Source organism: Erithacus rubecula (assembly GCF_903797595.1).
Source record: "Erithacus rubecula genome assembly, chromosome: Z".
NCBI lineage: Eukaryota > Metazoa > Chordata > Aves > Passeriformes > Muscicapidae > Erithacus > Erithacus rubecula.
The window spans coordinates 1,451,982-1,476,016 of NC_136661.1; the positions used below are offsets into that span (position 1 = coordinate 1,451,982).

Below are 24,035 nucleotides of genomic sequence, written 5' to 3' on the forward strand. Positions count from 1 at the left end.
AGCACGAATTAAGTCCTGTAGATATTTCTCTGTATCCTGAAAATGCCATGTCCGAATGGCAAAGTGCTATTAACTTTCTATGCCTTTGCAAGAGTGTGAGGTTTGAATGGAAAATAATATTGAACAACTCACACTGACCATGTCACTGTTTCCCTCAGGCAGCCCCAATTCACATAGCAGTTCAAAGCACCAGCCACTCTTGTAGCCAGCTCCAGTCATGTACAACATTTTTATGTCTAGATAGACCTCCCAAAAAGTCTGACTTTTCTTCTCTTAGCATATCATGTTTCCTGCTAATCAGTACTTTTTAGTGCCTCCTCAAGACTAGCATCGGGTGAGTTCAAAGGAAAGACAGAACAGAGAAGTACAAGACAGCAGTTTCTGGAATGACCCTCTTTTAGTGGACATTTTAAATATATCTGAATGGAAAAGGAATGTAAAATAAGTAAGTGTTCTGATGGAAGGAAGGCAGAAGTAGTCTAACAACAAAACTACTCCACAGAGAATTTTTCCTCAGGCTGAAATAAACAAAAGCAAGAGCTGAAAGTAAGTGAAGCTTCTTTGAAGGAGAGGTCACAGGGGAGCAATATGCTTTGGGACTCCAACATACAGCACACTCTCTTCTGGAAAACAGAGATTTGACGGGAGTACCAGAACAGGCATCATTTTCCAACGTCTGTGATGTCTGCACAAGCAAGCAGAAAGGAAAAAAACAGTGGAAGACTCAATTTTCAAATCAGCAATGTTCTGGGGAAGCCTAGAAGAAATGTAACCTTGAAATGTCCCACAGACAGGAATCATTACCATAATGCTAGAAATTTCAGGTCAGTATAGGCTTTCCTGCTGAGTATCTTTTGCAGTGATTTCTCAAATGCCAAAGCCCCAAAAAAATGTTCATATTTTTATAGCCTTGCCCATAAAGCCAACAAATCAATGCACTTCATTTTACTTTCTCATTTGGTAACTTCTGGGACAAATGTGGTGACCTTTTTTAGTGTTCTTCTACCTTTGGACTGCCATAAATCAGAGCTCATTTCACCCTCAGTTCACTGATAATTCCTCTACTTGGCATAGCAGTTACCTAAATCTCAAGTATCCACATTGAGGATTAGGTATTTTGATGAAATATCTGAAACAACTGAAAAGTCAAATGGCCCTTTCTATATATAGTTTAATTATGAAGTCATTATTTTTTTTTATGCTGTTGAACATGCAAAATACTCTGCAAAGTATTTCCATTTATGTTTTAATTAGATATGCCATTCCTACAAAACATAGTTATCTTGAATCTCCCATCCAGATTTACTTCAGATTTCCTCATGACCTCCACATAGTGGAGCCTAAAACAATGAACAACCCCTTTGACAGTGCTTGATTCTGCAGAGTAATCAAAGGAAGTGTAAAGTAATTTACCAAATTAAGTTGGATTGGGCCTGTTGAAGAGTAAAAAACATGCAATACAACAGTCACTGTGGCTTAGCTGTGCTGTGGCACTCTGACAATGAGCATCAGTGACTGTGTCAAAGCCTGATATGTGTCAGCCATCATCATGTCAGAAAGGCACTCTTATCACACAAAGCAAGACTGTTATTGAAAGACCAATTGTTATTGGTATAAGTTGGACCATACAGTCAAAAGTATTTGTCTATTACCACACATTACTCATTTCTTAACTAATTGTTTACTACCATTTCCTACAGTTCCTTGTGTGAACATTAAAGGTAAGTGAGAAGTTCCCACAAAAACTGTATCCTCATTTGAAAATGTATCAGCATTTTTCCTCCCTAACAACTCTAAAAAATGGTTTTTTTTAATCCCAGTATTTGTCTTTTAGAATGTTTATCCTGCCCTTTTAGCCAGCTTAGAATAGAAACACAGATTTTAAAAGTCTTTTTTCTGTTTCTATGAAAAAGCCATTATTTACATTTACTTATTCAATATCTCTTTTTAACAGAATTAAATCCTCAGTTCTCATATTTGCACAACTAGAAAGCTTCCACATGAGGTGCTGAGAAGAAAGATAATAAATAATGTTACTTGGTTTAAAATGCCAGTGAAGCTTCATTCACCAGCCTTGTTCACTAATCCTCACTGTAGTGCTCATCACTGACCTGATTTGTCTCCTGACAAGTGTTTTCCAGAGTGGCACTCCATGAAGCCTTCCCCTTTCCTCCCAACAGTGATTCTGCTGCCACTAGCATCCCTGATGGTGAGGAGATCCCTCATTTGGACATCTGAACCAAAACTGACTGCTGATGGCAGCAGCATGAAGACTTCAGGCAAAGGTCCAGAAGATATGGTCCTCTGCCATTGTGGAAGCAGGGACAGAATTTTTTCAGCAGGTAAGCTCCTTTGCTCTTCCAACACTACACCCCTACTTGCTCACAAGCAGGCTGTATCACTGGAGGCCATTCTTGCTTTCAGAGCCTTTCACCTCTAAACTACTAAGAAACTGAAGTTGCTTAAGAAAGAAGAGCAGAAAATCAGTGAAACACTGGCTTACAAACTGCTTGAAACACAAACTGAAACTTCTGATCCCCAATCATATTCTCAGAAAAACTTCATTCTACATCCTGTATGTCTCACTGATAAATGTTGCAGTTTATCAATAACTGCCAAAATTTTTGTGAAAATTTGTATTTCCTAGCAAAACTGCTCCATTCCATAGATGGTGTTAAAACATTACTCCTGTATATGTGATTACTTATTAGCAAGAACCATCTCTACAAGAAAAATCAACCAATGGCTCTACCAGCAAAAAGAAGAAACACTGAATTAGGAACTTAATAGTCAATTTGTATTTCACATAGACATGATAAAGCATACTTAATCTCCTGAACACATCTGTGCTTTAAGTACACCACAAGAGTAACAAGGCTTTAACTATTGTTCAATTATCTCTTGGTAGTGAAAGATGCCATAAACCTTTCCTTAAGACTTACCTTTTCCCTCAGAATCACAGAGAGTTGTTCCTTCTACAATCACAATAGCTGGCATCATCACTGGATACATTATTTCATGTCCTCTCCAAATTTTGAAATTATTTAGGCTTTGAATATTCTTTAACACATCTGAAGTAGCTTAAGAACTTACTTGAGAGTTGAAGTTCAAAGAAAATCAATGTGCAGAATCCAAGTTAGAAAAATAATGTATTTCCTTTCCGAAATAACATAAAACAGAAGTTCTATTATATATTATAATAAATATTAGGACACTAAGAACTTAAAATGTCTGCATGTCTTCTGTAGTTGGGGTTAATTTAGCTAGAGAAAGTGCCTATACATAAATGTTTGATATGTTGAGCATAAATATCTATGTCACAAGCTTCTATTTACTTCAATGTTACCTGTGTATTCCTAGCATTAAATCAAAACCTTAAACTTAGATGAAAAATCTGAAAGCATAATTGAATGTTTCAGAAAGCCTCCTGTTTCTGTTAACTGCACAGTACGTGAAGACCAGGCTGTGCATCCTCCAAGAACCTGAAGATCTGTGTTGATGCCCTTGACACTACTCAGCTCAGCAGCCTCCTGCAGCCTGGTCTTCCCCACAAGCTACTCACAACTCATTATTGCTTCAGACTCTTTGGCCAGCACATGTGACACTGCGTGACCAGACTTTTGTTCTTCCTTTCTCACACCCACCATTCAGGCAGATCTACACTGCATATTTGCAATAACACAGCTAAATGCTGCCTGGGAACTGACTTGACTCCTGATCTCCAGGCCTCTGCCAAAAGAAGCCATTCACATAGATGCAACAATTTTTTCTTCTACAATTCATTTTACTTTTAAGAGCTTCATAATGGCTTTAATCCCAGCATATTTTTAATACAGCAATCACAGTTATTTATCAGTGTCACATGCTAATATTTCCATACTGGTGATACATACAGTGATCCTTCTTTGCTCAAGCCTCCCTTTCCCTCTGTCACTGAGCACCCCACAGGCAGAATATCTGCAGCTATCTGTCTCTCAATGAAGAAAAAAAAATGGAATACTTTTGTTTTTATAAAACTACTTCATTGGGGTCAAGATATCGCCCAGCACAGTGAGTCATCTCTGCAGTTTCAGACATGTGAAAACAATCCGCAGAGTAGAACTAGAAGTGGTGAGATTAAATGCAAATTTTATAGAGGACTCAAGAAAACTTTATTTAACTGCCTTAAGAGCCGGCTAAAGAAGTTTACACTCTGTTGTAGACATAAATAGTTAAAACACATTATACAATAGACAGGATGTGATGTGTAGCACTTAATTAAAGCATTCATTATGCATGATTAATATACCATCTCTCATAGTAGCCTGCTGGAGAAAATGTCCAGCACACACCTAGCAAAGTCTATAACATGTTGGGTGAGAAATTGACTGATGGGTAGGGCTTACATCACACCAGGCTGGCAGACAGTCACCAGCAGCTTCATGGGGCTCAGTTTTAGAGCCAGTGCTCTTCAAAGTTTTTATAAATTATCTGGACACAGAAATTGAAAGCATGTTAACTACTTTGCTGATGTCACCAAAAGAGGAAAAGTTGTGAACTTCCTCAGAGATGGAGAGGCCTTACAGAGAGATATGGATAAAACCAAAGAGGTGGGCAATGATCAGCTACGTAAAATTGAACAAAAGAAAGTGGTGGATTTTCTACCTGTGATGGGATAATCCAGGTTATGTGTACAAGCTGGGGACAAAAGCCTGGAAAGCAGCCTCATGGAAAAACAAAAGGGAGTTTGAAGCAATGGCAAATTGAATATGAACCAGCAGTGCCCTGCCAGGCAGGAGGGCAACTGTGTTCTGGAGTCCCTCATGCACAGCATCACCAGCTGGGCAAAAGAAATGATTGTCCCTCTTTACTCTGTGCTGGTGCAGCCTCACCTCAAGTTCCGTGTGCAGCTCTGGGAGCTCAATTCAAGAAGGCTATCAAACTATTAGAGTGTGTCCAGAGGGAGTGACCAACGGGGTGAATGATCTTCAGGGACTTAGAAGAGAAGCTGACATCACTTATTGGGAAGGTCATTATCCCAAAGCCAACACTGAGAAGCAAACACCATATACTACACTCCATCTATGGAGGAATTCACTTTATGAAATGTCTGTGATTTGTTTAACTTTGAAATCTTGCAATTTTATTTACTATTTTCATAAAAGCATCAGAACTTGGAGGCAAAAAATTTACTTGAAAGTATCTACTTAATGGAGTTTTAAACAAAACATTTGGCCCCTGCACTTCTTGAAAGGTTTGGAATCATGAACACACAAAGTTTCAAATCAAGAACAATACAAACTCAGTCCAGTGTAATTTTTTAAAATTATTTTAATTCAGCCTCTCATTATCATAACAGCCCACCTCAAGATTTTTAAATGTTCACAGCTGACAACACTATGTATCAGAGTAGTACTGCTTGTGTCATTAAACTACCATGATTTACTACTTGGATATAAAACATAAAATATTAATTATCACTTCAGAAGGCATTTTCATCACTTGATTTGAATGCTTAAGCTGAAGATTGCTACAAAAAGCTTGATGATCTCTTATTCACATCTACCCTTTCGTTTATGTTTGCAGCACACATATATATACAATGGATACACCATTTTCAGATATTCTGCACTGGTCAGATAGTAACAATAGCTAGCCAGTCATTTTCTCTGATGTACCACTTCATCACCTAAAGAGGAACTTCGTATTACCAGGGGTAGGGTGTCTATATCTAAGTATCTCCTACGCTGATACATAAATAATTTGGTCGTACACATACAATTACGTATCTCCTTTGTCTAAGCATTACATTCACATCCCTAATGGCTGGGACTGCTTGATACATAATCATATACAGATATGTGAATGGGGACACACCACAATTATTTCATTGCTAGTTCCACAAGGACAAGTAAACCAGAACATGAAATAAAAAAGGCTTGCATGTCTACGGTGAGACTTTAATTGCATTCAAGATGCAAATTCATCTCCAAATGCAGTGAAGCAAAGACTGACTCTCAGATCTTTCCACAGAGAATGAGTACGTGAAATTAGCAGGAAAAGCTCAGGTTATGTGGGCAAAGAAGTGCCATAAACCCAAATATATTCATAGTGTAAAAAAGCAAGCACAAGTAATGTATTTATACGGCTCCTAAGAGCTTCCTGATAGAGGGTGAGGACCAGAAGAGGAGTAATTGCCACATATATGTCTCCCCAGAAGCAGACAAATACTAACAGGCAAACCTGTGTTAGTCTCAGGGGGACAGCTACTTTTCATTATTGTCACTCAAGGAATCAAGTTATAAAACTATGCATACAATGTTAGTGTATGTAACATTCAGTATGAAGGAAGTGTATAAAGAAAGTGTCTGCCACAGTTTAGTTTTGTCTGGCTTTGCCCTCACAGCAGCAAGAACACAGGAAGAGAATTGGGTGTATATGTAGGATTCCACTGGGATACACCAAGTCTTTACAGCTATTTGCAGCATCAGCTATAGCAGTCTGAAGGCAAAGTAACCCCTCTGTTATTTAGACACATGATCTTGGACCTTGCTGCATGCAACTCCATTGAACATGCCACTGAAAAAATACAACACAGGTTATTCAGGTTGTGGTCTACTCCTTGGAAAATTCTGTGTGACTGATTAGCTCATATTAAAGGATGAAGATCACTTATAATGCTGCTCAGTGATGTCATTAGGTCTTATGGGAAGAAAAATTGTAACAGCCCTAGAAACATATTAAACAGATAGAACTCTCACAAAGGCTATTTGCATAAGTACAGATAAGCTTCCTTTCCACAGCATGACAGTAAACGACACCAATGATGGATGACATTTGCTTTAGGAAGATTTAAAGGAAAAAAAAACCTATCCACTTTACATGACTGGTCTCTGTAATGAAGAGGGCTTTCTGAAAACTTCAAAAGTCTGTGCAGCCTGAAAGTTTTGCCAGGCACATGCTCCTAGCAAGCAAGGCTGCAGAGATCGCAATGACTCTACAGAACCTGACAGATATGTACTGACATGAGCAATGCTATGATTAAATAGAGGGTACACCAATAAGTTTAAATACAGAACGGCTCTCACCCACATATATTAACAAAACTATAAATTCCCTGATTGATTAAAGTATTATTCATGAGAAACAGTATTTATTAGAATTTATCAAGCTTTTGTGTGAACTTTGGGAAGTGTAGCTGAACAGCCGAATTTTTAAAAAGATGATGAATTATCATGAACTCAGTGCTGAAAATTTACCTACTCTTAACTTACTTTAACTACTCTTTCTTCATTTAAATCTTCAACTCTTCAAAGAAATTAAATAAAAGGCCTTAAAAATAGCACAAATATACATCTTTCTCCTACCACACACCAAAAACAGGTTGTGGTGGAAAGAAAGAATTTGAAGGTGATTAAATTTCATGGCATATGGCTCTGATGAAGTGCACTGCTTTACTGGAAGCATGTGGAAAGATAAGCCTCCAGAGGTCAGGAGGCATAATTTTCTTGACTCTTCAGAAGAATGCAGAATGCAGGGTCTTCCCATACTTACTTAAAATATTTCAGTTTCTACAATGAACTCCACCTGTTAAGCATAGGTAAATTCATCAGATCTTCCAGTCCCACTGATTACTTGATCAACAGAAAAATCACAGTTGTCATGTCAAGGAGAAATCACAGGTCTATCTTTGTCTGCAAAGCATGGCTTTAAAACAACATATTTCAAATCACTGACAATGAACAGGTATGGCAGTACCATTACTCACTAGCACTGCATACCTGGGTAAATCTGCAAATCAGAATTACACAGTATGTATCTTCAGCAAGACCAGCATCACTCAAGATCATACACCACTCTAGTCATTGGGTTCTGGCTGTATAACAGCAATGACTCAGATCAGCAAAATACAAAGAAATAGAAATCAAAAAAGCAGGATAAATAGACATTTTCCATCAGGGCCACATCTACAACAGCCACCATCTTTGGCATATTCAGAGATCTTTAATTCAGTTTCCTCATGAGTTTGCAGCTGCTTTCTCACTGTCACAACATCTGCACTGAGACAAAAAATCAGGGAAAGGAACTCTGAGCAAAGCTTGCACTGCCAGTGTGGATCCCTTGGTTACTACAACTATCTAGCTAAGCTTATGTCTAGGTGCACAGAAAGAAAGTGGTTAAGCATCCTTCACTTCTTAGGCCAGCTATGGCAGACACCAAAACTCATGATGGATCACAGAAGTGGTTCCTCACCAGCCTCCTGGTTTGCATTATTCAAACCTTGGAGATGTGAACTATCAGTGCTGCAGGATACTCAGTACCTCAGATTTCCTGAGGATGACACTCCAAGACAGCAAACCAGCAGAGCTGCCAAGACCAGAGATCACAGGGAGTGTTTCAAGAGTTCCATCCTAGTGTCTTTAAAGTCCCATGTTTCCTGTGCCTCAGAAAATACAATCTAGTTCTTGAAAATGAGATGAAGGTAAATTCTGCCACATCTGTTCATTATTACACCATTTTTTATAACACAGCCCTCTTTGTCCATAAATCTACATGATTTTATCTACATGATGTTACTTTTCTGCTTGCATCTACCTAACCCCTTGCTTGCAAAGGAAGTTAGCCAATCAATTTGCTAAATTTAAAATTCAAGTCAACCCATCAGCTGAACAGAGAGCTCTTCACAGCTGTCTGGAAAAAAACAAACAAACAAACAAACAAAACTTTAAATATTCAAATGACATAGAAAAACTAGTCTGGAACGGGAATATTTCCTGCAATTCTCATAAGTCTTTTGCACTGTGTGGCTTTACAACATAGACACTGCCTCAGAAGTTCAGGTCAGCTGCTACATCATTCTGTCTGAAAGAAAGCAAGAGGGAGGGGCGCAGTCACACACCGTTAAAGATCTGGAACACATTTCAAATTGGAACAGCTCTCAAAGGAGGTAAACTCTAAGACAAAATGGCTCAGAGGTTTTACTGATGGCCTTTGCAGTGCCTGTCATTTGTCTGCTGTTGTGTGTTGTCTCCCCTTCAAAACTCCTAAGTCTTAAAACCATATGGTTATAACAAAACCCTAGGTTTTGCTCTTGCATTACTAATTTTAAAACATCTGGATTCTGCAATGTCTCCTTAATGTTTGGTATTATATGCTGCTAAAACACTGTTAATAATTTTTTTTTTTTTTAAAGCTGGGTTAAAAATGACCTCTGAATGCTTAACATAAGCGAACAAAAATACCCAGATCAGCAGAATTTAGTCTGCAGAATTTTTTCTTGCTGCTGAGTAAAGGCATATGCCACATGCATTAGTGAATGCATCATACTAAGAACAAGGTCACCCCCATTGCACATTTGTATAAAGTCTCCTTAGGAAACAAAATACTGGGAAAATTTTTGTAAATCTTGATTATGCACTGCTTGCTTGCAAAACCTGTGATAATACACAAATGCTTTCTACTTTCCTTAACTGATTTATCCACCTTTTAAAATACTACAGTGAAGAATTAAGAGGTACGCTACACTGTTATATAATTTAGAGCAACAGTTAATGACAGAACTCTCGCAGTTTAAAAACAAAAAGTTATCAGAACAAAACCCAACCTTTCCAGCCTGCTAACCAAATACATTATTTCAGTAGAGCCAAGGAGTCACAATAATAGAAGCAATGATTTAGTTGTTTTAAGTCTCAGCTCCTTGCTCACCCTGGCCTGCTGCAGAACAAACTAAGCCCATAAACCCTGCCAGAAATTCCTCAGATGTCAAACGATGGCACAGAAAAAAAGCAAAAAGTCACTTTTTCTGCCCTCCTAGTCAGTCACTTTGCAGCAGAGATGTGGGAAAAGGAATGGTTGCAGAAGGCAGCACTGCAGACCTTTTCTCGCTGGCACAGGCTCAGGAAGGGTGTGGCAGGAAACAAAGTACCTGTAAACATACTTTATCCTTCCCAACCCCCCATCCCCCCCACCGCCACTTCCACTCTTCCCTAGGATATTCTGTCAGAGACTTAGGTTTATCTGTGCTATGATAGGACAGAATTCTTACACCTTTCTCTGAAGTCTTTCCTGTAGCTTAGCACAGGTACCTGAAATGACTACTACTTTCTCCTTCAGTGTATAGAAAATAACTTCCAAGGCAAGACCATGAAAGCAAAAACAGGACAACAGCTTTTTAAAGCACGCTCACCTGGGAATACTAAGGAGCAAGTTGGCATGATCTCATCGATGCTTATTAATGCTTCTCAGCTTCAATATTTCACATCTCAAACCTATAACCACAAAGCCATTCACTCTCAAGGGGAAGAGCGGTGAGCTTAGGGCAGGAAATGGGCATACCAGACACCTGATGAATTCTGAGAGTGATACATCCATGGTGTGTTGTGGTATCATGACTACATACATGATGTTGCAGTAGAGAATAGGTAAATAAAATATTCTTCACATTCTCTTCTATTAAGTCCTTAGTGTATTGTTAATAGAATTGCTAGAACACAGCATACAAAAACAACAGCTCATCCCATCCCCACTTGCTGTAGCTCCCTGTTACTTGCTCCATCACATGCTTCAGAAAGCCCAAACTTCCTAGCTCTGAGCCAGCTCCCAGCCATCCACAGGGCTGTTACTTATACTCCTCATCTGGTCTACATTCTTTAACAAACAGCTCATTTAGCAACCACGGCTTCTCCCTCAGCTGCTTAATTTACCTTCCCCACTTTAATTTTATTGCAAGAAAATTAATATAGCATTTAAAGGAAATTAAATTTACTGTAACAATATTTTACAAAAGGTTTTAAAGAAATATCAGGAGGAAATCAGGAAAAAAAAGTCCACAGCAGTCAATCTGTTAGTAGGTCAAGAAGTTTCCCTGGGCACTTACATAGTTAATCTGCAAAAGAGAAATGAGAAAAATGTGGAACTAGAATAGGCTGTTTTATTGCAGATTCATTAAATTTTCAAATCTCTCTTGCTCCAATGTACTGTGTAAGAAAAGAGAGAGTCTTTTACAAGGAAGAGGATATAACAGCATCAAGTCTGTAATTCTCTAGAGAAGCTTTCAAATTTGCTCAGATGGCCTGCATTTTAAAAAAGTTGCTAGAAATCCCTATAGCTGTTTTAATACATAATTTGGGAAGTGGTCTTAATATGATAGGGGTAAATCAGCCCAAAAGAATGAGTGTAAGGCCAGCCCTTGGGCATCACATGAATTTTCTCCTATAGTCTGGCAGACATTTTCAAACAGAAGTCCATCGACATTTCAATTTGATTTTATCCCAGGAACTTATTTTAATTATTAGAACACGTTCTGCAGTGGAACAAGTAGGCCCTACTACTGAGCTTGTCAGAAGTTCAACCCAAGCATGCTCATCTCTTTTCTTGGCTAGTATAATCAGGTTGTGCATCAAGAAACATGACAGCCAAACCCCAGCTTCTATCGTCAAAACTCCAGACCTCAAGAGCCACAACGGCACACATGTTCAGAGACGTATGTTCTTCTGATGAAGGTGATTATAGGTGGTTTAGTCATTTAAGACATGCACTTAAGACATTGAATAGCACAGAGCAGAAGGATAGCTCCTTTTCTATACTTAAACTCATCTTGAGAATCTGCAGCAATGCTTTTTCATGTTAATGTACAAGGATCTCCCCATCCTTCCGGGCTATGGAGAAGCAAGACACATTTCATCCAAAAAAGCCACATAATCTGCATAGCCAGCATGTGTCACTGCATCCTGCCTCTGCAGCCTGGCTGGGTACTTTCAGTCTCTGGCAGCACCTCGGGCTCCAGTACATTACGGCACTGCAGAGAGTCCCAGGAATACACTAGCCCAGAGCTCAGCTTCTGCCTGGGAGAGTTTTGAGCCTCACTGGATTGTCTGAGTGAGTCACCAATTTGATGCAGGGACTGGCTAATCAAAATCTAGCAGAACCTTTGGCAGCCAGCGCTGGAGAAACTTTCCACACACCGAGCATAAAGGCTCTGCCAGTCTACTCAGAAAAACAAACTCACCCCAAGAAAAGAAAAAGCACTAAGTCATGGAAAGCTTATTTTTCAGTGGTTGTCCAGCAGCTCTTGTTAAAAGACTGCCTTGAAATCAGAGCAGCAGAGGAGTATTGCCTTTTCCTTATTCTTTCTCTGAGACAGGAAATCTGCAACAGCTGTGGTTGTCATCTTAGACACAATGTTGCCTTTTTCCCTAGTTACCACCTATGCTGATGGACACCAGCAAACTCATGCTGACCTCCTTAACCTATTGGTGATACTTAAAGCTGTATGTGTTTTGGGAACAGCCGTCTTTCCTGGTGGGCTGGAACAACACACATAATCACTGTGTCCAGATCAGGAACTGGAATCCTAGAAATAGCAGGCTAATAAAGCAGGCAACAGCAAATTCTAGCTTTGTTCACTAATATCTGTCATTCCTTCACCCTCTAGTCAGTCACCCATACATACCAGAAGAGACAATTTGCCTCCGGTCAGTTTTCAAGGATTTCTGTTGTGGATTTCTCCAGTTTTTCACCCTCACTCAACTTCCTTTCTATTTTACTCCCACTCAAGTCTACTGTTAAATAAAAAAACAGGATACTTTCCCGAAGCTGTAGAGTTTTGTTATTCTATTTCAAGTGTTACAGATTTTTCACCACGAAAGTGCAGCCTTCCTAAAACATGCCAGTCCAGGCCTTTGAAAAGTCACAGGTCCAAAATCACCCTTACATATTTTGAATAATGGCACTGTAAAACAAAGAAAAATAAGTTATTTGCCTTTTGATATTTTATGTGTTTTGATGTTTTATATATTTTGGCTCTTACTCTCTCTAGTAAGAAAATCCCATTCCTACCATGCAAAGCTTAACTCTTGATCTTATATACCTCATTTTGCAGCAGCTTACATAGGTGAAACAAAACAGAAAAAGTCTGATAGAGGAAAAAACACTTTTCTGCATTAAAAAGCTGAAGATTTATATAATTTACCAAAGCTTGTCTCAGCTTTCAGCAATTACAGCTGCCCTTGCTTCATATTTTACCTGTTTATACTTATGGCAATCTAGAAAAGGCATTATGTTTACCTTGCAACAGTCATATCCACCTCTGAAAGTGGTGAATTTGCCTCATATTTGGCAATATGTTTTTCAGCAATTTTGTGAGAAAGGAAGATTCCCTGCCAGCCTCAGAATACTATGTGCATATTTAAAACCCAAATTTAGACTGCAAATAAAAACATAAGACCCAACCACTCTTCCTGAAAGACAAACTTCCATTTGTAAATACCAGTGAAAGTTTCCTTGGATGGTCGAGTCTAGCCAATAAAATGTGGACTTGTGTGGCTATTTTGCCCATCAAAGCATATTCAAGCACTCCGGCTCCTAAAAGAATATTTGCATTTGGCTGGAACATTATTCATGCCACAGCTCTTTAAAATCTCTTAATTCCTTTTAAAACAGTAGAAAATAAAAACAAATTCCATTACAGTAGAAGAATGAGTCTTAGTCTGATACCCTTGACTCTCATTAAAAAAAAACCCAACAAAAAAATCCCCCAAAACAATTAAGTTGAAAAGCTGTTCTACAATCAGAAAGAAATCCTCCACTGCAGAGTTATACTTGTAAAATTGCAGCACTTCAAATTCAGCCCCTAGATTACGACGCCATAACTTTCCAAGGCAGACAAGCTCTAAGTGACTCATCTGGAAAGGCAAACACTATTTATTTTTGACATTTATACCTTATGAATTATTAATTGGTTTTCTGCATCTAGATTGACTTTGCATGAAAAGGAATTTCTGGCACATACCTTAAAGCTGAAAAGTGCACAGATTGGAAAAGAACTCAGCAAAAATATCTGTCTAGTGCTGCTTAAAAGAGCAAATCCTGTTAGTCTACTGGAAGACATAAAAGACAAAATCAACAACATTTAAAGGAAAATTTTCTTTCTAGAGAAAATCCCCCCAGTGTTTATTTCTACTGAAATTTGTTCTCCTACCACTCTGTTTTACTGCAGTTGCACTCTTTTCCAAAGGCACAGAACAAAAGTGATGCCTAGCACTTAAGGACACTTTAAATTGAAAGATAAATGGTATCTTTGGTGTTTCTGCATAACAGTCACTGAATTTCATAACACAAAAGTGAAAAACAAGCCCTGTATCAAAATGTTTAGATAAACTCTCTTCATTGCAGCCTATAGAAACTGGAAATTAGGCAATCAAAAAAAGTAACAATTGCTATATAAATAACACAAGTTATAAAAAGCATCAAAATAAAAAAGTTATTAAAAACTGAAATCCACAAAAAGTATGACAGAGGCCATTTTAACAGTGCATAGTGTTCTGCTGCCATAGAATTGTAAGGAGAAAAAAAGCCAATATTTTTCTCTATTTTAGAATGCCTGCTTACAAAGGATTCAGCACCGTATCCCCTTTTGACATGATAACAAATCCAAGGAACACAGGACCAAAACACATTCTGATGAAAATCACATCAGTGCTGACAAGGACCCCAACTAGTGGCACCTATCTACTCTGAAATAGATAAGCATTCAATTCTCCACCCCTCCTCCAGTAAGAAGTGCAATAGCCAAATGAGTGGTTGAATTTCTTGTTCTTTCAGAAGGTCCTCTGGCATCACACCAAACCACAAGGTTATACTGCTGCTGCCTCAGCAGCACCTTGGCTGGGATCAAACAGCACTCCCTTTCTGTGGAGAAATGATGATGGGCAAAGAAGGTGAGAGCAAACTGCTGCACTCAGTGTGAACCATATGATGCTGCAATAATTACGTCAGTGCAATTTCAGTCTACAGAATAAAAAAAAAAAGTAATGTGTTTATTTATAAAGACGTCCTCCATTAGACACAAAAGCGTCATTACTATTACATCAAATGCAACTACATACCCAAGAATCATTCTCTCCAGGTCCATCACAGTGATTCCATATACAGAAAAATTGAAAATACACTGAATTTCAAACAACTACTTCTAATTTTAAATTTTCTATCATGCAGGTCTCATTTTCTACCACGTAGAGCCTCCACAAAGAACAATCTTATGAAAAATGCAAGCACAATAAATATCAGTTTCTGTCTTTTTTCTCTGTTTTGGGAGAAAAAAAACCTAATTTTAACTCCTAGCACTTCTATGACAGATTGTATGTATTCCTGTGATGTACTATAACCTCAGATGACAAAAACACTACTAGTTTGTCTCCAAGATTAAATGCAGGATTAGATAAGCACTGAAAGCAAGGTAATTGTGCTGTGGCAAACATCATCACAATAATATCATGCTGTAGCTCCATTTTCTTTCATCAGATTATCTCCATATACTTAAGAAAGGATAAGCACCACCACTGTCCATCAGAGACCACTACCTGAGAAGAAACTGAGAATCAGAGTCATGGAAGTTTCTGAAAAGCAGCAGAAGGAAGACTTTCTAGTTCTAGAAGAAGACGTTTGGAGGACCTTTTGGCCGGCCATACCACAGACCATACCACAGACTTTCACTGATAAGATGGCCATGAGTCTGCTTCACCATCAGGACACTTCCCACTACATGCTGTCCACACAGCTTCTCTTCAGATGTACTCAGAGTGGCAGCAGTTCCTTGGGGCCCACAAAGCAGATTTTCAACTCCATACCTGCTGCTCAGCTCTTAAAAGCCAAAGGCTTCACTGCACACTTCTAGGTCATGACAGTCAATATTCAAGCTCCTCAACCCTTCATCTTTCACAAGAAATACATCAGATGGACCCAGCACCTCCATTGGCAACTAGGAGCTACGAAAAATTAGAGAATTTTCTGTGCAATCTTCTTCTGCAAAATCTTCTTCAATTGAAATTGGTCATGCTGCTCCAGCACTTTTATGAAGCATGCTTTCTATCAGTATGCTAGTCATGAGGACACATTTGAAACTCAAAGACAGATTTGCATGAGTGACCAAGACCGTCCAGTTCATCCTTGCTATGTAATAATTCCAGCTAAGACTGAAGTCAAGATATGAAGCAAAAATCAGGTGCAGGCTGTGTTTTGAGCACAGCATCCACGGGTATTCTCTGCCTTCAGACATCACTGGGGGAAAACCTAGAGATGGGTGTCATTTAGTGCTCCAGCTTTTACATACATACGTGAAAATGGAAAGTGTATCCATCAGTTGCAAAGATACTACAGTAATAGATGTTTGAGAAATCAAAAACGAAAAAAAAAAAAAGCCAAGATCATTTTTGTACACAAAGCAGCAGTTCTTCTAATCAGATTTAGAAACAGGGTTTGAAACTGGGGCAGACTGTTTAAGCCATCAACAACTCAGAAGGGTTACACAGTATCCAGCTAACAGGCAATTTAGATTAAAGTAAATTTTTCACCCTTTCAATTATGTAATATCATTAAAGGATGCATGGGAATGATGCCAAATGTGAATAATGTATCTGGCAATCAAGCTCGAGTGCACAAACAGAAAGAATTTCCCTACCTGCTGTGGAAATAATTCCCTCTGCAGCTAAGTAGATTTTTTTTTCTAAAAATAGTCTTCATTTCCAGATCAAAAATTTGCTCCCTTTCCTTGATCTCAAAAGGTAGCCCTCCACACTGAGAGAAACCTGCTGGTGGTGCATGCCTCTGGGGCAGAGGTTTCTAGCAGCCTGCTCAGGCACTATCCTCAGAGCCGCACCACCGTGCAAAAGGTTCTCCTTCTGCCTTCCTCAGACTGCTCACAGTTGTCCACTCCACATGAGAAGGAAGGAGAAGGAAGAAGAAGGAATCTCATTAAGTTCCGTATGAGCAACACATGGTGCAGGATGCGCACTATGAAAAACATAACGCTGCCCAGCTTTCCAAACCAGCTCCCACACGTACCTTTGCATACACAGGAGCTGACCATTATTTGGTGGGTGAGGCCGTGAGGAAACATTGAAGGAGAAAAGCAGACTCAGTGTGAGTCCAGCTTCAACCACAGCCAGCTGGAAAAGACAGGTAATGTCCTATCATTGGAAAAGTACACACAGCTCCCACTCAACACTGCAGGACAGTCAGGAACATATTATGAATACACAGTGTGCTAGAGATTTAGGAAAATATTGATATCAACAGAGAACAGTAAAAATTGGTGAGTTGCAGTTTTTTTAGTGAGTGGATTGTGTCATACATTTCCGTGAAAAACATTTTAATACTTCTGACCAAGGAATGAAAAAAAACATACAGGAAGATGAACCCACATACTCTCTTTTTCAGCAGAGAACTTGTGTAGACAGGCTCTGAATCAGCACAGAATCCCTAGGAAGATCACAGAATATTGTGAAGAACAGCATAGCTGGGCAAGAGTCTCATTTGTTTCTTAGTAACCAGAGGATCATTCTCTTAGTGTGCCATTCACAGGCCACCCTGATAAAGAAAGAAGCACAGTACTTTCCACCTAAAATAAGGGCATGGTACTGAAAATGGTGAGTAGAGTGGAAGTAATTTCTTCAGATGTTTCTTTCAATATCAAACATTTTTCTCCATAAAACTGTATAAACTGGTTAATTTGGTCTTGGTATTCAGACAAATTTAATCATGATGTATCATAAAAGCAGAATACTGTGGTAGAAAATAAGCCATATTACAGGCTTTTGGTTCAAATCATCACATTCATACTGTTATTTAAATGTCAGTCAAATTAAACATCAGATGTGACCATTCCCAGATTTTTTTTTAAATCTCTTTGCCTATGAAATTATTACTTTCTGAAGGCTTGGTTTTGATTGTGCCTTACAAGAGTCATATTATGCAATGAATGCAGTCATGTGGAAACAAAGCTCATGCTATTCTAAAACAACTCTTTAAATGCCCCAGACTATCACTCTATCACTCAAAGTGATTGTGGTTTTAAAACTGTACATAAACCTGTAAGAAGCAATATTCTCTTGGTCACACTGGCAAAGGAGTCTGCATGCCTAAAAAAAAAGGGACCATTTGGTAGCACAGCACTTTGTTGCCCATTTCTGGAAAAGCACTCTTTAGATCTTCCTAGCTTCAGGATGTATGACAGATCTGCAGCAGCACATTAACATTTAAATGGGGTTATTTCTCCTTCTCAGGTGCTTTGTGGGTACTAGAAGTAAATGAAAGATCTAACCCACTTCACACTGGTCAGTCTAACAATACAGTCTTGCAATTCTGTATTAATGTCAGGACTTCCAGACTCATCCTGCTTTTACAAACTCAGGAAGACTTCTCTAAACTTTATTCCTCTGCTGCACAGAGGTAAATCCATTAGTTTTTATGAAAGGCAAAAGGGTGAACACTCGACTCATTCCAGAAAGTGCAAAGTATCCTCCTGTTTTTCAATGACTCACTGCTGTTGCAGTTGGTCCATGAAAGTTGACAGGCATTAAGTTCTTCAATATGGCTTTTAAATTGGCAGTACTTCATGCAGCTTGTCATGTAGCTTGACATTTCACAAGTCAGAATACAATAAAGGAAATTAAATAATATGTTTACATTGTATTAAACAATTCAGATGTGTTCTTGATATGTCTTAGGATTCTATTAAAACAGCGCATCATATAAATAAATATGAATAAGAACTAAATCAATAATATAGAATTTTTAAAACTTCCCATTTGTCCGGTCCTATCTGGAAAGTTTCATTCATGCCAGCAATGTCAATCTGTATTTCACCTGTGGTTTAATCACTAGTCAAAAGGATTACTCCCTACAGCAAGGTCAACACAACTATGTCATGGATTTCTCACTCATAATGCAAACAAGCCAATAAGCAGATCTGTCTTCAACATACTTGTGACTCATTCACATACATGAATTGTCTTCATGGCGTGCATGAAAACAAACTCTGAAAGTCAAGGCTAGGGCCAAAAAATCCCGGGTCATCAGATGTCAGGCTGCTAAATCTGGCATCAGAGACTTAAATATTTAGGTTCTAGACAGCTAAAACTCTTTCTTCCTTCTAAAGGACAGTATTGCTGACAATCAGTGTGAGTGTCAATTGAAGGACAAAACAGCATGCACAAACCTTTCACACCATGCTCCCTCAAAAAAAGATGTTTGCCTCTGCTGCTGCAGATGCATTCTCATTAGTATAATAATGGAAAACAGAGACTTGTAGTACTAAATAGTGAACTTCAGCTTGCCTGTTCTTAAACGTGGACAGTATAGACACTGAAATTCTTATTTTCAGTACCAGAACTCATTGCAGAAATTATGATTCCTGTGCTTCTCATAGCACCATAGGCAGCAGAGGGAGAAACAACAAAGTAAGCAGCAGCAGATGGGTGCTGCTGGATGGGCTCAGGCACCCTTACTTGCTCCTTATGGCATCTGTTTTGAGTGCAGCCTTTTTCTTGCAAGGCTTATTTTACCAATGATGCAGCACAACATAGCATGAAAGGTGTGACAGCGTTATTCAGTGCCTGCGTGCACCCCATGCAGGACTTGGCATAAAACCATAGCATTCAGAGTTATAATGTGTATATAACTGCAAAGTATGGAAAATCAGAAGTTGGACAAATACTTTGATTAAGGATCATTCTTTTAGGGAATACTTCCCCACAGTGCTCGGCTGATGAGATGCATATGAAAGGGAAATGCATGGATGTTGGAAAGTCTAACACCTGAATGTATCTTGTTTGCCCGCATCTACAGATTGCTTGTAGGACCAAGACCATCTTCCTACCTGAAGATGTCTGCAATGGGAAGTAGTAGGAAATGACTGGAGATTTTGTATTTAGTTACAAACAAAAACCAACCAACCAAACAAACAAACACAAAAACCCAAAACATTGCACGGGTCTTGGTGTTAGTTCTCTAGATCCAAAGCAATTCCTCCAACTTCTATGAAACCATTTTAGATTCAGCCCCAAAGCACAGTGAGTCAGAAACAGTACGCTTGCAGACTGTAACACACACATTTTGTATTATGAAACAACTCAACTACTGGCGAAACACTCACCCTGACCTTCCTGCAATATCACACCATGCCTAAAGCAACACAACCAAACCTCATTACTCGGATTTCAGCTGCTGTCCAGACCCACTGAACTACAAGGTCACGTTTATTGCTGTTTTCCCAAAGTCAGGCTAAAACAACGCCTATGGAAACACGGAGTACAGACACGGTAGCGGTATTTGCTCCAGCAGCCGGCCCCGCGGGCTCCAAGCGCGGCGGGCAGGGCAGCCCAGGAGCTGCCCCCGCACCTCGGGAGCCCCTGCCCGCTGCCGCAGCCCGGCCGGAGCCGGCAGGGAAGGCGCGGCGGCCCGGCAAGCCCCGGCCCCCGCAGATGGACACCCACTGCCCTCCGAGCACGTTCCGCACCACACACACCCGTGCGCACACACGGCCCCTCGCACGCTCGCTCATCACCCGCGATCGGGCACAGCATCCGCGCAAACGCTCACCCTGCACTCACTCACTCGAGTGGCGACCCGCGCACGACCCCGCACAGCGCACACCCGCGGGTGCATGCCCGCGCACATGCCGGCCGCCGCCGAGCGCGCCCCCCGCGCGGGCAGAGGGATCGGTACCTGCGTGGCTTTGTGGAACTGCTTCTTCAGCCCGGCCACCGACATGGCGAGGGCAGTGCGCTGGAGCGGAGCGGAGCGGGAGCGGGAGCGGGAGCCGAAGCGGGAGTCGGAGTCGGAGCCGGAGCCGGAGCCGAAGCCGGAGCCGAAGCCGGAGCCGGAGCCGAAGCCGGAGCCGGAGCCGCGCAGCCGGGGCGCTGTGCGTGGGTGCGTGCGTGCGTGCGTGCGTGCGTGCGTGCCTGCCTGCCTGCCCGCACCGCACCGCACCCGGCGGAGGCTGTCAGACGGCGGCGGTGCGGGCGCACCGTGACGTCAGGCGGGACGCGCCGCCTCCGGCCGTCCCCGCCCCGCAGGTGCCCCGGCCGTAGCCGCCGTGGGGTTGCGGGGCCGCCGCAAGCCGCCGCCGCACGACCCCGGCGACTCGCGCCCCGCACCGCCGCCTGCGGCGGGCAGCGCTCGCACACCGTGTCCGGGCGATGGACCGAGCGGTGGTCCGGTGCGGACACCCCCGCTTGGGCACCCGCGTCCCGCCGCGTCGCTCCGGGTCACGGGCGTGGGGCTTCGTCCTCCCCACCCTGCGCGGACCTCGGTGTCGCCTCAGCAGCCGCCCTGGCAGGGACCGGGGTACTCGTACCCGCGGGACAGCATCGGCGGAAATGAGCCAAAAAAGAAATTGGCGAGCAGTAATGGGGGCGAGAGAGGAAAGCAGTGGCAGAGGGAATATCATTGTTGGCCAGTTTTTTGAAAAAGCGTTTCTAGCTTCTTTGGGCCTGATCGTGCCTCGCTGGAGCACAGTTGGTAGTCAAACGCCGGCTAATTAGGATTCTCTCAACAAGTGCTGTTTTCTTCTCTCCCGTCAGATTGCCAGTGATGCATAGAAAAGCACTTCTAAATCTTGCCTGTTCCAGCCTGCTGGTGTGGCTGTTGGCTGGAGAGTAAAAGACTAGAACCCAGATAAAAGTCATGTACTTTAGCAGTTCAGTGTTACAAACACCAGCAGAACAGTAATTAGCAATTATTAGGCTCTGCCAGCAAAAGACTAAACAATATGAGCAATGTGATCCAAACACAATGATCCTTCTCTGCAGGCTGAACCAGTTACTGCATATGTGTGCTGCAAATTAGCACAACGAAGATGCACACTCACAGCTGTTCGAAAGCAGCCATGCTACACTGGCGTTTAATTCCATCACAACAAACACTCATCACTTGAGCTAGTTAGACAGCATTTTCAGAAGCACCTACAGCTGTTTATAAACTCTGTGAGGGTTTGCCATAGTGCTCCACGCGGGCTTGTTGCACCTAGCCAAGCAGCACTCTTCAGGCACACATACCATCTCTGCCTTACCATGTATGGGGAAAGGGACAATGCCACACCTCTGGGCACCCAGTGGCAGAACCGGGCCTCCAGATCACTGGTACAATGCAGTTCTTGGAAGTGACGTGCAGTGAAGAGAAGGGTCTGAAATGAAAGTCCTGTGTGTGTTTTTGGAAGCATTATCAAAGTTGTTCATTATCAAGAATGGCAAGATAAGAATACCTCTCTTCTCACTGGAAAGTGGGAGATGGTAACAATCTCATCCTGAGCATAATCAGGAGGCACTGCTCTCTGGCGTAGTCCAGGTCACAGAAACACTTCCATCCAGTAGTTGTAATATTGTTTCAAAGGATGAAAAATAACACCATATGGAAATGCTAGGCAGAGACTGGGAGTCTCTTGTGCCAGCCATTGTGCTTTTAACAGAAAAATCCCATCGTACTTAGTATTTGGAAAAGGGCATTTCAGTCTGGAAACACAGTGAGAACTAAAAAGTAAACCTATGATAAATATAATAATTTTAAATTATTTTTATGGAATTAGGAATGTGTTTGTATGTTACTAAATAACTGGAATTCAGTGGTAACATGTCGGGATCTAACTTTTGCTGGTTATTTCAAAAGAGTACATTCCTGTCCACTACGAATTTTATAAATAAATAAACATATAAATGTCCGTCAAATTCAGTATCACGGTGATGAGCTGGAGATACAAATTATCTCTCATTTTCAAGAGTATTAGACCCCTGCTGCTCCCACTACCTGTTGATTGAAATTATAGTATAATGTCTTGCTATAGATCAGCCAAAATCGTAGTTGAATGCCCTGACTCACCTATATTATTCTCCGTGTATTCTCACAGCTGAATCTGACATTTCTGCTTCCTTTTCTTTTTATTTTTTTTTTTCCTTTTTCTTCTAGAATATCTATATTCCTGGGATGGAACATATTATCTTTATTAAAACACAGTTTATTAAAACAATTAATGTATATCAGTGTCAATGGACTTAGAACCCCTTTGTGTAAATTAAATAGTGACACTTCTTGGACAAAGAGAAATTAATTTAGTTCCTGCTCCTCAGTAGATGGTGTCAATTCTTCTGGAGGCATGTAAACAATGCTTTTAAATCAGCTTTAGTGATACAACTTCTGGTTTTAATAAATTATAGCAAACAATAACAATTTTTTCCTACAATGTATCACAGCTGATTCTAAAATATTTTATATATTTATGAGGTCTATACCTATAAATCCAAACCCCGTTTTAAAATGGATAAGTATAATAGGCTAAGCATTTCTTTTAATTCCACATGGAAAGAAAAATTCTACCAATAACTTAAGAATGTCACCATTGTTGCAGCTGCAAGAAATAATCAAGTGCAGGAAGGACAAGGCTTCTCTAGGTGCAAGTCTAGTCCTTTTCTTTTGTGGACTATCATGACCTTAGGTTGCAAATTACTTTAGTTCTTATATAGCATGCAGTTGAATCTGCAAATTTGGAACTGCATTCTCATTCTGGCAGTCATTTAGTGAAATAAGTGAAAATATTCACTTCACTAGGTCTTAAAGAATTTATTAATGCTTTAATAGATACTTTAATAGATAGCTTTTTAGAATTTTTTTTCCCCTTAAAAAGCAGGTAGGTAATGATTCAACAGCACAAAGTCATGTAAAGCATAATAAAATCCACTTGATAAGTTGTCTACTGAAATAAAAGAAAATGCTAGAAATACAATTAAAACATTAGCAAAAAATGTGTATAAAAGCAAAAAACTAATCCAGAACAAGATGGCATGTGTGTTAAGTCTTTGAAAAATTTGCAGAGGAAGCAAATCCCTCTGTTCAGCACTCAGGTAATAAAATCACATTGAAAAAGCAAAGGTAAATACAATGAAGCAAAAAAAAAAAACCAGACAGCATTATAAATACAAAATTTTCCAGATAAGAAACACCAAAAAAACCCAAAATACTTTTAGAGCATTTGTTCATATTTTACCAGGGAAGAATTTGGGTATTTATAAAGTTGCCTATATTGCTATGTCAATAATTTTATATGAAATATTTGTTGATATTTTCATAATACTTGCTTAAGACAGAAAAACAGAAACATCCTTACAAACAGGAAAAGCTTCAGAGAAGGTAGGTCAATCACCTGCAACCGATCAGGAACTGTGTATCTCAGTCAGAAATTAAGCCAGAAATTAAAAATCAGAGCCCTCATTTGAAATCTAGTCTGGACT

At 40.2% G+C, this 24,035-nt stretch overlaps 1 protein-coding gene across 2 annotated transcripts in view; it reads right to left on the reverse strand.

The window, feature by feature from the left end:
• The window catches only part of SH3GL2 (SH3 domain containing GRB2 like 2, endophilin A1), a 97,659-nt gene extending 75,566 nt beyond the window's left edge, over positions 1 to 22,093 (reverse strand). The window contains exon 1 of one of the 2 annotated variants that reach the window (XM_079330766.1): positions 21,113 to 22,093. In XM_079330766.1, coding sequence (XP_079186892.1) covers positions 21,113 to 21,205 — 93 coding nt within the window. In that variant the 5' untranslated portion in view covers positions 21,206 to 22,093. Of the gene's footprint in view, positions 1 to 20,481; positions 20,574 to 21,112 lie in introns of those variants that run through there. The other variant, XM_079330767.1, reaches the window with a different exon arrangement.
• Between the last annotated feature and the right edge of the window lie 1,942 nt (positions 22,094 to 24,035).